Raw genomic sequence first — 17666 nt, 5'->3', positions numbered from 1 at the left:
AGTACGATGATATTTTCACTCATGGTGACATCAATTATTGCGGAAGATGCTTGATTTTTTTTGTGTGCTACGCTGAAAGATAGGCCAATTCAGTATGGTAATATTTACTATCGTTAGATCTTTGAATGGAATAAAAAAAAGGATGAAATGCCAAGAAAGGTAAAATTTCCCGGTATGTTCACCACTTCAAGGGCCCGTAAAAAAATAAAATCACATAAAAAATGTTTTCCGTTTGGCTTTTAAAAACTTGCTCTATCTATCAGGTAGCTACCCTGAAAATTTCATTTTATTATTCAGAAGGCTTATCAATCGAAAAATTGAAATCTAAATGTGGTAAGTGCAAAAATTTTATTAACATGATGATCATTAAAACCAATAAATAGGTGTTTAATTACCAGAATTTTTTAAAATGACCCCGCTGTTGCTCAGTGCAAGTGCGACATCACCGTAAAAAGTTGTCTTTTAAATGTCTGAATGCCCTTTTATCATTTTTAATGGTTTCTTCTGCTACTATGAATTTCCGGGTTATTTCGTCCAAATTGTAGCAGTCTCTCGTCTTTGTAGTATCCCCACGGAAAAAAATCAATATGGTTTATGTCCGGAGACCGTTCAGGCCAGGCTAAAGGGTAAAGATACCCTGAAAGATGGATTGGTCGTTGCAGCCTGCGCATGCGCCGGTGACGCTTGCCTTAAAACCTGGCCTCCACGGTCCCTCGACCTAAACCCAATTGATTTGTTTCAATGGGGATACTAAATAGACCGCGGCTACTTGAGAGAATGCCACAATTTGGACGAAATAGCCCGGAAATTCATAGTAGCAGAAGAAACCATTTAAAATTATAAAAGGGCATAAAGACATTTAATAGACAACTTTTTACGGTGATGTCGCACTTGCATTGAGCAACAGCGGGGTTATTTTAAAATAATTCTGGTAACTAAACACCTATTTATTGGTTTTAATGATCATCATGTTAATAAAATTTTTGCACTTACCACATTTAGATTTCAATTTTTCGATTGAAGCCTTCTGAATAATAAAATGAAATTTTCAGGGTAGCTACCTGATAGATAGAGCAAGTTTTCAAAAGCCAAACGGAAAACTTTTCTTATGTGATTTTATTTTTTTATGGGCCCTTGAAGTTGTGAACATACTGGGTAATTTTATCTTTCTTGGCATTTAATTCTTTTTTTTATTCCATTCGAAGATCTAACGATAGTAAGTGTTACCATACTGAATTGGCCTATCTTTCAGCTTAGCACACAAAAAAAATCAAGCATCTAGCGCAATAGTTGACGTCACCACGAGTGAAAATATCATCGTACTCGGCGATAGGTGAAAAATTGAAAAAAGAGTCATAACTCCGAAACTACGAAAAATCGCATAACACACATGGGGGTGATTCGGATAGCCCTCTAGGTCCTCTACCTCCTGGCTTCAGTTCATCCATACTTCTTGGGACACCCTGTATATTAGGTATAATGAAAGTCATTTTTCACTTTAGGGTGCACTCACACACATCAGTCACCGTCAAGTCACCGATGACTGATCGGTGACGGTTTGTGTACGTATCCACAAACACCAGTCACCGTCATGTTGTCCGTCAGTCACGTCGCCGGTTTGACTGAATCATTGAACACATACATCAGGTTAGTCAGTGATTAGACGTGTGTCACGCTAGAGAACATGTAGCAATTATTGACGGTAGCACGACGCTGACTGAACTGAGACGTGACGGCACCGGGTGAGTGGGGATAAAAGTATGATACATGTATGGAAAGATTATTTGACGTGCCTGACCGGTGACGTCACTGATAGATTTCGTGCCGGCGACTGTCGTGTGGGAACAGAGTCATACTAGAACTATTGATACATATTTTTTTTTAATCCTGTCCGGTGACGTGCCGTGACGGTGACTGATGTGTGTGAGTGCACCCTTATTCTGGAGTTTTTTGTGGTGTTATTCTAACCGTGATTAAAATAATAATTATTTTCATTGAATTATGGATACCATACTCCCGGTCTGGGCGATTAACGAAATTCTGTTGCTTAGGAAATTTGGAGTTAGGTGTTTTTATAAGCTCACTTTAAAGCTTTTTTGCTTTATTACCGGTGCACACGCATTAAGAAAATTAATTGTTTGCTATAAGCTCCTCTAATAATAAAAATAGCTTCAGCTTGCCACGCAACTTTTAATTATACTTTTAGCTATACAATATATCATCATGTACTATAAACACAGGAAGTACAGTTAGGGAAACCTCGTAATAAACATGCTAAGAATTATGGTGTTATTATTGAGATATACCTATAACACATTTGACTTTGTTTGTTTCTTTCAGTATTCAAATGTAGAAAGTTCAATATTTATATCTTACACGAACGTACAATAACTAGACGCAACATTTGTACGTTAAATTTTTACAATCTACAATTTCGCTAATTCAGTTTTCGCAAATTCTTTGCAGAATCAAGTTTTGAGCATATCCGTTACAATGACATAAATACCACGAGTCCGTTAGGTACTATGTATACGCGTGCCTTTAAAGTTGACGCATAAAAAATGCACAAATCTTGCCCATATATGTACCTAGTAACACGTTACGTAATTCTTTCAACGTGCATTTGTCTGATGTTCTATTCTAGATAGATATGGTCTGGAAGACAAATTACCGTAACATTTTAATCCTTTTTCACATGTATACAGAGCACACAATCCATTGTATGTATGAGAATAGTTATCATATAAAACTTCCTCTCTTCCGCAACAGTTGGTACTTGGTACAATGACCCCGCGCGGAAGCGCTAGTAGGTGCCGAACTAACGGGCTACGGGGCCCGATGGTCAGCTGCTGACGTCCTGTGACTATTGTTCTTTATCTGTCTTTGTATGTGTCACTGGATATATGTATGAACATCTCAGTTTATAACCTATTTATTGAGATAACTAGGTATTAAAAAAACACCACTTGAAGGATTGTGTCCAGAATCTATTCAAAATACTCATGTAGCAAAGTTTGCTATCCCGTTCCTTTAGAATCGATCCGATTTGGCTGAAATTTCAAGAAGTTGTGAACTAAGATTTACGAGCGGACATAAACATTTGCAGACAATGTTCCGCGGAACAACTCCTTGCGAAAAATATTCTTCAATGGCATCGTTCAATGGAACAGTTATTATTTTAATAAGATATTAGGTCAAATGTATCAAGAACAATCTAAGTATGTGCGTGTTTTAGGAACGCAATTTTCCAATCACTATAATATTTGTACAAGGGGATACTTATTATTGAAAATTAATTCGTAGTTGCGTCTTAATATTAATTGTATAGAATTACATAGTCTGTATCTGAATTGCGGAAGTAATAGGCAAGTATTTAGTTGCAGACTTCCTATATTATTTTACACACGGCTGGTGTCAAGCGTGATCAGTCAGCTCTGATGAGAAAATATCGACGCCGTAACATTAACGATTGTACATACAAAATACTTTACCAAACCGAACAAATATTCAATAGTTATAAATGGACTAAAAGTCTTTTCGGAAATTGAAAAAATACATACAAAAAGCAAGTCAGATTGATTCGTTGAATTTTTATAGTTGGTTTTTGCTATCTACTTCATCAATGATTGATCTTTATTGTATTGATTGACAGCTAAACGCTAAAGGTCAAAGAACTATAAACAAAAAATACATTATAACTTATTTGTCAAATAGTTGAACGTTATTGAAATTCAACGCAACAACTGCAAGGTGTCAAAGACAGTTTTACTCATTGTGATTAGAATTAAACATGAGTTGCGTTGACGCTGTTTGAATTTATTTGCCACATACAACGGTGGGTTTTCGATAAAAGTTTGTGTGTCACTTGGTAATCAACATAGTGGCCTGTTTTTGTCATGCTTTACATAGTAGATACACGTACAAATGATAATTATTAAATATTATATGCAGTTGAGTTTACGTTATAACAGACCATAATACTCTACTTCTTTAATTTAGAATTTTGCAAATATTTATATACTGTTGTACATATACATACTGTGAACTAAATGGAAATTTAACATTGGATTTCATTCGTACCTCGTTTTGTTTCGAATATTGGCACAAAATCCATTGTAATTTTTGCTGTACAGTTCTGTATCATTGGATATAACCTTGACATCAAACCAAACGATTTCCGTAAACGAGAACTGAATGTTACTACAGCTCGCAGATGATGAAATAGTTCACCTGAACAATACCGCGTTCCGATTGTTTCTTACACCCTTTCATAACACAAGCAGGTTGTTTGCGTCAATAATAAGTCATTATATCGATCTTATTACAACACGTTGGTGAATGGAGACGAATTATCTCAAGATCTTGCGTAATCAGGTGATTGAACTCTCGTTAAGAGCGCATATTCTATTTAACGCAAGTCAAAAACTCCGCGATCTATTACGATAGATCGCGGCTTGCGCTATCCTTTTACTATGAACAGCATAGGTCCACAGGAGAGCGCCGAGCAACATGTCCTCTCTCTGGAAAGGCTCGCTGCCGACTGATTTTAATCGGGTCGCGCGCAGTGTTTTATAGTACTTTAAAAAAAATTGTAGAAAAATAATAGAGGTACCTTAGTTGATTTTTTAAATTTTATCTTATAAGTAAGACATTCTTTTATTGCAATATGTATAAATTATATTCAATAAAGTCAAATATCTTGGTGAAAATAATAATTTTGTCGACTATAATTTCTAAAAAAATTCACATTGTTCGGATTTTAATTTCGAGTCCAAAATAAAAAAATCTTTTAACTAACTATTTTAATAAGGATCTTTGCAGTTAGTTAAAAATAATTGTGTGTTAGATCTGTCAGCAATTTCAGATATTTTTAGCTTCGAAATTGACACTAAAAGTGAAATCAAGTAATCATCGGATCAGTTATCTTGATGGTATTCAGAAATACTGTATTAATTGAAAAAAACTCTTAACTAACTACATAGACAATAAAATTTCCTAAAATTATTAGTAATTCATATGTTTGTAAGATAAGTGGTTGATGGACAATCTGGTTTGAAAAATCACATATTTGAGCCAAACAGCGCACGGACCGCGTACACAGCCTTAAGTGCTTGTGGAGAAGACTGAAGAGGTGCGAGGAAAATGTACTGTAAATATGTTATTGTTTGTGTTGATTGATTAATCGGTTTTAAATTTGTTGTACATTACAAATTCATTGCGAGTTTGTTTAACTTTTATTAGGTAACACCGTGTTTATAGCAATATATGACTTATAGTTACCTATTTACAAACATAGCGCCATTCGCAATTCAAGAACATTTTATCACGGCATAAATTTTAATACTTACACATTCACGATGTAAATAAAAGATAGTCGATAATATTATGTTATATTCACAATGAGTCATAAACGTGTTTCTCTTATTAGTAATCGTCTTTAAATAAATTTAAAATAAACTAACATTTACATGGCGTGTACATTTATTATTGTTGTAAAAGAGTTTAGCTTGGAATACAACCGCAGTCGTACAACTGTGTCAATAATGAATGTTAAGGTCACTAGCGAGTGTGTCGGTGTGGCTCCGTGGTGTGGCTAGCATGATATGCGTTCATTAAATCTTTTGTTTTGCGTTTTAATGCTGAAAGCGCACCTCATATTTTATAGTGAATTAAAAAAGACGTGTGGCACTCAGGGACTGCCGCGGTAAAGCTATTGCATGCTATGCCTTCAAGCCACACCTCCGCACCCGTCGGAGTGGGGAGCGTGAGGTTTTTTTCGTTACGTAATTTCTGGATTCGGTCCCCGCGCTCAAGGCCCGCGATAGAAGCTATACAATAGCTTAAAAATAATTTGGAAAATCCAAAAGTGCACGCCTCATAATTTTTTTTTAATAAATATTTATTAATTATTATTTTTGTTTATTTAATAACAATTAAACCACATCGAATCAGACCCTGAAAAATGAAAGGGTTCTATTCCTGAGCATACTCAAGCGTAAGAGAAAAAAAAAGACTCGATTAGTAAAGTATTTCGGTCGCTATCGTGTTAACAAGAAAAAGGATCCGCACATACAGATTACAGACACACGGACGTCCAAGACAGAACTTTTTTAAACTGTTTTTTAACTAGTTTAAATAACAAAAATGACATCAAAAATATCATGAACGTTAAAAATAGTGTTTTTTCTTAATATGTGTGTGTATGTATTATCTTACAAGTGCAATGTATGATACATAAAGACATTTTAAGTTTGAAAAATCAGATGTTTTGCGCGAAGTGACAGTAGTACCCACCTCAACGCTTCGCTTATGAGGCGTGCAATTGTTGTTGGTAAACTACATGTTTAATAAATTAGGATAGCTAGACATTGAACGCTTGCTTTTTAATAAATTAATTTAATTAGATCTGACTGAAATATTAGAAAATGGTAGCGTGCAGTTACTTAAAGTAAAGAAAGCGTAGCTACTTATAACTGAGTTTTCAATCTTACTTTAAAGACAACAATATTATGGATGGATTACCAACATAATTGTACCAAGATTTACTTTAATAAAAATACTTATGAATTTAATTGTTATATATTTCTTCGGTATTTTAAAACATAGACTGTTCTATACACGGAATAAATCAAAGCCTGCCATTGATTGACGTTAACATTCTAGTTTTTTATGCGGAAAGCTTTATGAGAACAAATCTCACAACATGTGTTTAATCCGTGATTGAATAGTGAGAGTTAACGTAAGATGAAATGTTTTTGCTCTTAACTCGTATTGCCAAACATGGAAGCATTCATTTGCGAGGTAATTACCGCAGGTCGATGCGTGCATTCCGGAATAGGGTTGTCATCAATCGATTGTAGGTAGTATGAGCAGTGACATGAATTTGTAGACTAATTATTGAAATTGGTGCGCTTAAATGACTTATAACGTTATGTAGTTCACTCATGTTTCCACAATTCACACTATTCAAAAGTTTGATAAGGAATATGAAAAAAAAAACTAATTATTTCTATAATTGTCTTGTATTTATCACAACGAACGCTTATTCCAGGATAAGTAACACGAGATAAATGATTAAATACATTATATTTCAAGTGTGTGACAGCCCTATTCAGCTCCATTGTTGCATGTCGCGTGCGCGATACTTTCGCATTGTATTCTCCCGCAGAGGGGCTGCTTTGTCTACGGTTTAGAACCTAAGATTGAAAATCTAAATGCGACTCGTATTTGTTGTGACGAGGCTCATTGTACCAATCGATATACCAAATAGCAAGCCTCTGTATTGATTTACCATTGACAACTTAAACAGTCAAGGATGTCACACACAGCTTTCTGTATGACTTTCAAAAATATACGAGTATTTGGTATTAAGCTATGCCCGATGTATTGATTTATCATTGAGCAACTCAAACAGCTAAGGATGTCACACACAGCTTTTTGTGTGACCCTCCAAAATTTACAAGTACATATTTGAAAACGTATTGGACATTGGTATTTGGTACTAAGCTATATCCGATGTATTGATTTATCATTGAGCAACTCATACAACTAAGTATGTCACACACAGCTTTTTTTTATGACCATCAAAAATTTACGAGTAAGTATTTGAAACGTATTGGCATTTGGTTTTTTTTTTTTGGTTTTTAAGCAGTGTCCGAGTTAAAGGTTATCTAGTTATGACTTCATATTTCAATGCACCTTTAAAGAAGCGACACATTGACATTTTCTATGACTTTATTAAAAACTGGTTGCATCAATATTTATCTTGAATTATTTAAGAGAAGTAAAAAGTGAAAACGGAACGAAATATGATCTTAATTGTAATGCTTCTGCAAAGAAAGTTTAACAAATTATTCAACGTCTAGATTTTTTACTCTACTATGGCGCATTTTTCACTAATTTAAAAGCGGCCTAGTTTTAAGCTGGCTAAAAATAAATTTAAAATTTTATCATCCATAATAACATGTTACTGGATGATATCTATACATATAATAAAATCGTAGGAAAGTCAAAACTGTACATTGAATATTTTTTTAAAAGAATACATAATCCATGATCTATAATCGATATAGAAGCCAAAAACATAGTTTTTAGAATTTTTGTCTGTTTGTCTGTTTGTCGGTTTGTCTGTTTGTCTGTTTGTCTGTATGTTTGTCCAGGCTAATCTCAGAAAGTACTGCACGGATTTACTTCAAATTTTGCATGAATATTACTAACAGGTCGGGTCAGGCTGTTATATACATATTATCATGCTATCACCTTCGGGGGAGGAGCTGTGAACCTTTATTTTTCTTACGTATTCCGTGTACTACGAAGGCGTACAATATAAAGACTCATGTTTAAATGTTGTTTTTGAGTAAGCCATGCTATTGTCTACCTTTACACTATAAAAACTACATCATTTAATTAATTTTGGCAGAGAAACAGTATAATGAATCTTAGTAGTATAAAGACAAATTTAAAACAGCGCCATCTATGAGATTTCATTAAAATTAAATCAATTTACATAATATTAACGCTCCTTGGAAATTCATAATTTAAATATTATGATGTTGGTGAGTTTGTTTTTTTTTTTAAAGTTAAATAAATAATTCATATCTTCCCAGAGTAAATTTCAGGTGCGCTTATATTTCATGTGAATATACTAAATTTTTATAAGTGAGGGTAGATGTTTATTATTTGATGTTAGTTACAGTTATATAGGTAATAGACGTAGTATTTGTATTCTCTTTGGGTAATAGTAGATAACAGTGATTGTGTTCATTGGTTACATTTTTAAAAATCTTCGGCTTTTTTTTAATTTTCGCCTTCTTGCGTTCCCACAAAAGTTAAGTTGTAGCTTTTATATTTATTGTTTATTATAATTATATAGTTAGACTCATGTTTTTAATTAGTTAAAGTTATGACAAAATAAGAAAATGATGAAATTTTATTTTTATCATGTATAACTTTTACAAGACTATATTATACGCCCAAAGAAGGTCACTTTAGTTCTTGATAAAACTTTATTTGTTAGTAGCTTTTTATTAAAATTAGGTACACTTATCTTTTGATTTTTTTTTATTTACAGATTCAATGTTCATAAAAATTGACGATTTGCGTGAGGATGTAGTGGAAATTAGTAACTTTGCGCGTGGTCAATCAATATTCAATACATATTATAATAAAATTCTAGAAAAGTGATGTCTGTACAATGAAAATATGTAAAAAAAATAGCAGGGGTTATTATTAAATCGATCTCAAACCCAAAACTGTAGTTATATTTTTTTTGTCTGTATGTCTGTATGTTTGTGCACGCTAATCTCAGAAACGGCTTATCCGATTTAGATGCGGTTTTCACTAATATATTGTGGTAATCTTCATTTAACATTAAGTGTTTATTTCATGTTAATCGGTTTGAAAATAAAAAAGTTATGACCATTTAAGTATTCACGGCGAACATTTGCAAAGGCATTCTATTGTACACTATACAGTATAAAACGTAAGTTATCTGATATACGCTACAGTAATTATTCCTTATAAATGTCCAGGTGATCAAATCGAAAGTCCCCAAGGGTGGGGGGGTAAGCTGAGGTAGTAGGGGGGGAAGGGGTCAAATTAGAATTATGCTTACTTCTAGGTAAATTTTATACATAAAAATATGTCCTTTAAATTATGTCGTATTATATTTTTAACCCCTTTTAACCATTTTTAACCATCAAAAAGATGGGTGATAAGTGTTTGACCGCTATGTTTGTCTGTTTGTGCCACCGTAGCTCGCTAACAGGTAATACGAATTAGATGCGTGTTAGGCAGCATATTTTCCGACGCTGGTTCTTAGATAAAATGTATCAAAATCGGTTCATCCATTTATTATACCTAGGTATATAGAGGTAAAAGTGGGAATGTGGGAAAAAATATTAGTTATATTTTTATCCAATTCGGTTTATCCATTTATTAGATTACAGCGGTGAAAGTGGGAATGAACAATAATCGAATGTGGTCAAATAATATACTCAAGCGGCAAATCAAAATATAAAAGAGCAACGTGTTTTATCGAAATCGGTTCATCCGTTTATTACATTTAGGGGTGACAGTGGTTAGATAAATAAACCAAATGGAGCATCAAACGACAGGATATGACGTGTACATATAGGTATAATTAGATAATATGGTTTACATCAAAATCGGTTCTGCCATTTACTAGGTGTGGAAAGAGAAGGGTTGAAAGTCTGTGAAAGAAGAGGGGGATATGGGAGCGAGAGGATAGCCACACCCTGGAAATTTTGAACTCTACTCAAAGCCACAGCCAGCCAAAGCCAAGGCCTGGCTCTTGGCAATTTTTTTTCCTAAAGATACCACTTCTTTTGCCACTGTGATCCATTACAATTTGTGCACGGTTACGGCCCAACTTAAAAGATGTCAAGGAGCAACAAACTTATAGATATCAATATGATGTAGGAATGTAATATGGAGGTAGAGGTAGGTCTCGCTCACTTGAAAATATCACATGAAAATAAGAAACCGAAGTTAAAAATTTAAAAATTAAAAAGAAAAACCCAACGCAACGAAGGAAAAGGAATAAATAATAATTTTACAAACTTCCCGACGATCTTTAAAATTAAGTACCATTATAAAAAAAATATAATTGTATATGATATGATAATGATGGTATGGCAGCCCCGATGACTTTGTTTTTTTATTTTTATAAATATTTAAAATGGTATTTATTTTTAAAGATCTTCGGAAAGTTTGTAAAATTAGTGAAACTTTTATTACATCGTCTTAAACTTTTTGGTCTGTGTAGCGCATGTCGCGTGACGGTCGGCTGCCGAGTAGGTATTAAGCAGTGTTCGGAGTCATTATCGTACAAATACGATAATTTTGTGCCTAAGTTTCACTTTTACCGTGGTTTCATAAAACCACACAACATTTTTTCCTTTTTCTATGCACTTTTCTTCGTTGCGTTGAGTTTTTTTTTTATTCAATTTTTATTGCACGGTCTAAACGGTTTAGTTACTACGGCGTGAGACAGGAAAGATCTGAGCGCTGAGACAAACGTCAAAACGCAAAGGAATAGAATCCGCTATCGATACTAATTATTGTCTTAAGCGTATGATGTTTTGATAAGGATTTGTTCACCTTACCAACGACGACGACGACCACGAACAAAATTTTCATCCAGTCGTAATTTAACAAAATTGTGCAAAACACAATTAAAAATAAATTATTAAAATTTCCTGTCGTTCTGGTGATTGGAATTTTTATTTTTGAGATCAACGAATGAAAAAATATATTTTTCGTAGAAACGGTTATATATATTGTCAAAAGCATCCATACAAGGAAGGACGAAAAATAAATTTGCTCCCTTCCCTCCTGGTGCCTAAAAATAATATGACATAATTTAAAATAAATTTTACGTAGAAAATTAACTAGGTATTTATTTTTATTTTTTAGCTCAGTTTAGTAATAAATTTTACTAACAGTTCGTTTAATTATTTATGGTAGTACGTGTTTATTCAATAAAAGTTAAGTAGTAACTACCTACTATGCAGTCACTATTCCACGCGGACGAAGTCGCGGGCACAGCTAGTTATTTATAATCTCCAGAAGATTAAGCATGACATATTTTTTTTCTATAAATAACATACATTTCATAGTTAAAATTCAGTAATAGCCGTTGTAGTAAGGTAAAGAGATGTATGTGGACTGTCAATGTGATTGAAACGAAAGAATCGTAAATGAAACAAAAAAAATTTCAAGAAAAGATGTCCTAAAATATAACATGTATGAGATGCGTTTTAATGAATCACAAGAACCGGCTGATTATCGCAATTGTGTTGTGAATTGTGATCATAAAAGTGTACACCGATACAGTTTTTTTCTGCGCTGTCGTGCAATGACTCAAGCGCTATTTATAATGTGATCAATTTATATCAGCAGATTAAATGAATAGTTAGTTGTTTTATTTTTAAAGGAATTTACTACACGCTCGCTGTGGAGTAATTTAGGAGCCGTTTATTGAAAGATCGATATCGATCGATAATGATAACTGTGTGTTAACGGTTATCTAATTAATAGTTTGTATTTAAATGGTATACTTATTTAAGCTGTGTGAATGTAAATTTTATAAGAAATGAATGATGAATGGTGATGAATTTTCATTCTTATATTATTAATGCACAAAATAAATTATAGATGCAAATGATTTAAGATTATGCATTGAGCATTGAGATCATTTTATTGTATCAATTCTGTATAACCTCTAATTTATAAAATTTTAATGTCACAGTGTTAATTGCCAGTTTCCATACTCTTCGCCTTCGGAAACGGCGATAGACGATTTATATGAATTTTCATTCTTAAATGTATATTGCAGGTTGAGAAGAGAGAGAATCGGTCTCAGAAATCATTTTTATTATATACATATATCCCAATTCCCAAACTTGTCCTGGCAGAACAACGTTTGGCGGGTCTGTTATAATTTCTCATTTCCCAACAATAAAGTTTCCCAACTAACAGCGATAAATGTAACATAATTTCACAAGCGCCGTTGTAATAAATATGCCGGTAACAAGCCAATTATGTACAACGTGAATTAATAAAACAGGACAGTGATGACGTCATACAATCATATGGCGCTCGCTGCAACGTCAATGCACTAGTGGCCCTCAGCTAAATGTTAATAAGGAGGGTATGGGATTGCGTTGTTAAACCAATTGAAGAGAGACAATGATAGTCATACGAATTAGTTATGAAAAAGTCTATACTTTAAGTTTTTGATGCACTTTTTGACTGAACGTCTTGTAAGATGTTACTCATTTTAGACATCATTTTCATATCATTCCATTTACATTTACTTCCGGGCTCGATTCCTGAAATGAGTAAGTACTTACATTAATGTATAAATTCAATTATTCTTCTTATTTAAATCTATGACGTGTTTATTATAAAAATACATATTCATACCAAATGTTACACCCTGTAGTTAAATTATTGCCTTGTTCCTCAAATCTTGTGTTAAGGAAGGATTTAATTATTTTCGGTACTAGTTATTTGCAGGCATAGGTTTTTGCATAGCACAAAACCTATGTCAGTATAGTTAGTTTACGATATCCCTTTTTTATAAAACGACATGTTTGAATCAACACTAACGTAATTAACCTTGCTAATATAAGGCTTCATATATGACAATGCGACCTCCAAGCGGGATCTAGGTAATTTATTAGGTTAGTAAATTTAAATCCCTTATATTTTTAAATAAGTATTCATTAATACAAAATTATCAATATAGACGGGACAAATGAATTGTAACCTGTAGTACCCTATGCGTTAATCTTGACTAATAATATCACTAGTTATTACTAAGAATTTTCATTCAGATCCATTTTTGTATGAAACGGTAACAAAGATCCAGCCATTCCTCTCAGAACTACGAGTTTCTATAGGATTCTTGTATTGATATTCAAACATAGTGCTAATATTCGTTTTAGATGTTTCATTTTATCGATGGATATTAATTGATAGAAGTAATCGTGTAGCATCTACACTATTAACTCAGCTGTGACCTACAACACTACAATATTACGAAAACTGGTTTCAACAATTGAAAGGTTACGAGGTCTCTCTAATGTCGGCAGTGGATACGTCACTATCTCCAATTCACTAATAAATCTGTTTGCTTCATTAAGATATGATAATAAGCTATCGATCAAGGCATTGTTCGATGAGAGAATGTATGAATTCTCCTATTCAATTGGAAGGGCTTTTGAAATGTCGACACAGATCAAATCAGTAGTAGGTAGAAGATAATAGGGATTTTTGGTTTATCTGAGCGCATAACTTACCAGTGATTGCACCAGATCGCATAATTTTTCTTATGTTCTTATCACGACAAGGTTTATACGTTATCTACAGAAGACTTTTTAATAATAATAATCACCTAAAATATAGAAAAGAAATTTCCTTTGGGAGTAGAACCAGGGCGTGCGACTAAAAGGTATTTAGTATTATAAAATTATAAATATTAAGTACCTTCTTAAACAAAACTTTAAAATACGCTCGTGACTCTTATCTTATAGTAGGGGAGGCCAAGAGGGGATTTTGGGATTTACTCGAGCGCGTCAGATTACTATAAGGGACGGTACCTTAGCTATTCATTAGTACCTCTAGTCAATATGAGCAGTTATGGTTGGTGGGTGCGCTCAGGGGCCCCGCTGGAAAATTTGAATAATCCATAATTCCCTAAGGTTGAGCTCGAATCGTCAGATTAGCGAAATGGGGACTTCTTATATTGTAATTAACCCCCCCATATATTAATCTGACGCGCTCGAATAATATTACTTTAATTTTTTACCCTTTCTTCATAGCGATTAAATCGCCACTTAAATCGTCAGATTAACGTATACTTTTTTCAGTGACGTCCTGGAGCATGCAAAATATCAATATCTAACGCGCTTGAGTATTTCCAAGCCAATTTTTTTCCTTTTTAAATTAAAAAAAATCAAAAAACCCTTCCCCACCGCTAAAAGTGAAAACATTAACTATAGGACCTTTTCTTCTCGCTATGGTCTAATCTACCAATTCTAATAGGTTCCCGTGACGCTCGAGTAAATCCACATTTAGCATCCTGGGCTCCCCTACTATAGATGTGTCAAATTAATTACGTTACGAGCGGTTCTCGTCATCAAATGCGGTAGGCGTCACCAAGTCTGGATCGTGAGCTATTCGGGTCGATGCCCACTGACACATTATCATACTGGACACGTTTGTCTTAAAGAATTTTTACATATCTTATAGTTTAAGCCATGTGTAGGCTTAATGTTTTGAAGAAAAGCCAATGACTTGTGATTTGCGATGAATTGATTAACGGGTTATAACGTAGCAACGCTTATCCATATTACCAGAGCAATTATTTATAAGTATTCATCGCATAGTTGTTTTTTTACTTTGTACTAAGTTATTTAATGGGTTTCAAGCTACATTGAATATGATTTCGAAATAAATACTAAAATATTAAATGATTGTTCACTGTAAAATCCAATTTTCTCCTTCAGTTTTTCTTTAAAGCCCCCGCTGTGTTAAAAAAAGGATTAGCTTCAGCCCAGCTTAGTTTGGTAATTCAAGCTAACGAAGCCTTGCTTTTGCACTCTTTTTGAACTCGTTCAGACTTTTATTAGAATTAAAAAAGGTCTGGAAAATTCATCCACCAACTCTTTGGCCTCTTATACGTCTTTTTACGGCTGTAATGATTTATTCGAAAACACCACCTCTTTGCAAAAAGTAATGATCAACTTTTGGATGCTTGCCAATATGAAACGTGCCATAAGGATTGGCCGGCAGCTAAAAAATGGCACATTGTATGCTTCAGAAGATGATTGCTAAATAGAGAGCCTTTTGTAAGCGCACAATAAAAAATAATGTTTGGTTTGTGTAAAGACATATAGTAATATATTTGGGTGGCCAGATGTTATTTGAACCTCGGCGTATAAACACCTCCGTTGCACAATAGCTTGACGTTGATATGCATCCAGGCGGCTGTTTAATTCAAAGCACATAATACAGTAGAATGCGAGGACTGTTAGTTCGGATAGAGCCGTATCATTTCTAGCTAGTAACGGTATGGTTATTGTCATCGTGGAACGTACAGCGTGTCCAGTGTATAATGGATTACAGTTGTACTGTCCACTGTCCAGTGTTATGGTTTGTCATTGGAAGCCTATTAGTAGGTACCTTAGTCTGACATTCCTAGTAGCTTGTGATTTTAATTGGTTTAATATATACCACTTAAACGTTTGTCGATTAAATTTTCAAATAGGTATGTAGGTATTGAAACTAAATTTGTCCGTTCATCATCTAATGCAAAGAATTAAATTCATACCGATTTTGTTTACTTTTTAATGATAGAATGACTGCAATTTTAAATAAATATTATCAATTACGCAGTGGAAGAGGAACAATTCTCGTTGTATGATTTTAAAATAAAAACGTCACTGCTATTATGTACAAAAAATCTCGCAAAACTGATTGCTCCGTGCACTGGGACAAATGCAAGAGCGGATGCGACGTAAATAAAACTCTGCGGCCCCAGTAAACTTGTCAAGTTATGAGTTACCGTAAATGAGAGTTTTAAAAACAACTTTGCCATTGTTTCCTTTTTAAATATTAAATGAGCACAAGCCAAACTATTTGTAATACATACATATATCCTTCCTGCACAAAATATACACATACAAACACAAAAAATATATCTTTGATATATCCTTTATATACATATACATATTTCAAATATTTCATACACTTCATATTTATGGAGGTATTTTTCTTATATACGTTTACATAGAGAGACTTTTTTCAAATAAATAATACACACATTTAATGAACTGGCAAGGGGCAGCAGCATACATTCGTTAGAGCAATGAAGTCATTTATATGAAGGGTAATAATAACTAGTATACTTTTATCACAGGACAAACACTCAATATAGTTAATACTTTTGTTCCAGGTACATTCCATCATGTTCAACTTCATAAAGAAGTCGACCGTTCTCACGAGCGGCGACTCCGGTAACTACGAGGAGAGAGACGGCGAGAAAGAGAGACGGAAACGGGAGAAGAAGGAGCGGAAAGAGAGGGAGAAACGAGAACGGATAGCTGCTGGGCTTGAAGAGCCTTTGCGATTGGAGGAGGTAAATGCTCAAGATTCTTGTTTAAGTTAACTGAAATAGTAGAAACCTGAACCAGGATTATATTTTTTTTAAGGTTGGTGATTAAAAGGGACGTGGTCAATAAGATTTCTTCTCAATTGAGATTGGTATAAAAGTGCCAGCTGGCTGATTGAATATTTCTGGATAGAAGAAAATCTAATTGCACTAGTAGCTATTGATTCTGAGTGAGTTATGAAGTGATAGCATATAATTTAAATTAATAGTATGTGCAAAGCTTTTGAAGAATAAAAAGACAGCTACAAAAATCTCTTTACTTTCAAGTTTCAACTTACAAGGGTCACTGGACATGAACTCATAACCACAAGATATGTTCACATTTTTACACGTACTGTCGTCTTATTTATATCTTAACTAGTTTCATCTTGTCAAGAACCTCCCATCTACATCTACACTAATCTATACTTATATCGTAAAGAGGCAAGATTTGTACGTTCTTTTAGTGAATAGACTCAAAGTACTGAGGCCATTTTTATATGAAATCTAGACCGCTGTACCGATGTATAGATGTATATGAGTAAAATAAAAATGTCATTCCAGATAGAAAGCTCAAGTGATCTTAAATTAAAACATATAATATGGTACATCATGACCATCGTTTAATAAGTGCAATAAGAAATTTGTTATAAAATCTACGAAATACCCGCGATGAATGATCTCATCAGTGAGGATTTTTAGTTTGTCCTACACAAAATAATTAAGAGGCACTCTTACGTTAATCATCATAATTGTTATTATCATTCAGCTGTTGATACATTATCCATCTCATTACTTTGTTTATTTTGTTAACACGCATTGTTTGTGACAAGACAATAATTACTAAATGAGTTCGTAACAGTGTTTCGCGAGTCCCAAGTAGGTCGAGTGCGGTTTTGTGATCAGTTATGGGTGATTCTGTTCATGTAGAGCGTAATGGATTCAAGCTGATTGCGTTGCATCTCGGGGCGTTGGTACGTTTGTAGGA

General features: G+C 33.8%; 1 protein-coding gene across 1 annotated transcript in view; it reads left to right on the top strand.

Annotated features, from left to right (window-relative positions):
• The window catches only part of Mhcl (Myosin heavy chain-like), a 184232-nt gene that overhangs the window by 7673 nt on the left and 158893 nt on the right, over window positions 1-17666 (top strand). Inside the window, exon 2 of the mRNA XM_089708942.1 lies at window positions 16484-16666. Within this exon, the coding sequence (XP_089565068.1) occupies window positions 16496-16666 (171 nt within the window). The 5' untranslated portion in view covers window positions 16484-16495. The remainder of the gene's footprint in view (window positions 1-16483; window positions 16667-17666) is intronic.

Source organism: Colias philodice, chromosome 21, assembly GCF_061535455.1.
Source record: "Colias philodice isolate Cphi_HAF_F1 chromosome 21, ilColPhil1 Martin Lab GWU primary, whole genome shotgun sequence".
Lineage (NCBI taxonomy): Eukaryota > Metazoa > Arthropoda > Insecta > Lepidoptera > Pieridae > Colias > Colias philodice.
Note: the sequence above shows the minus strand (reverse complement) of the source record. Positions and strands in the feature narration are given on the sequence as shown.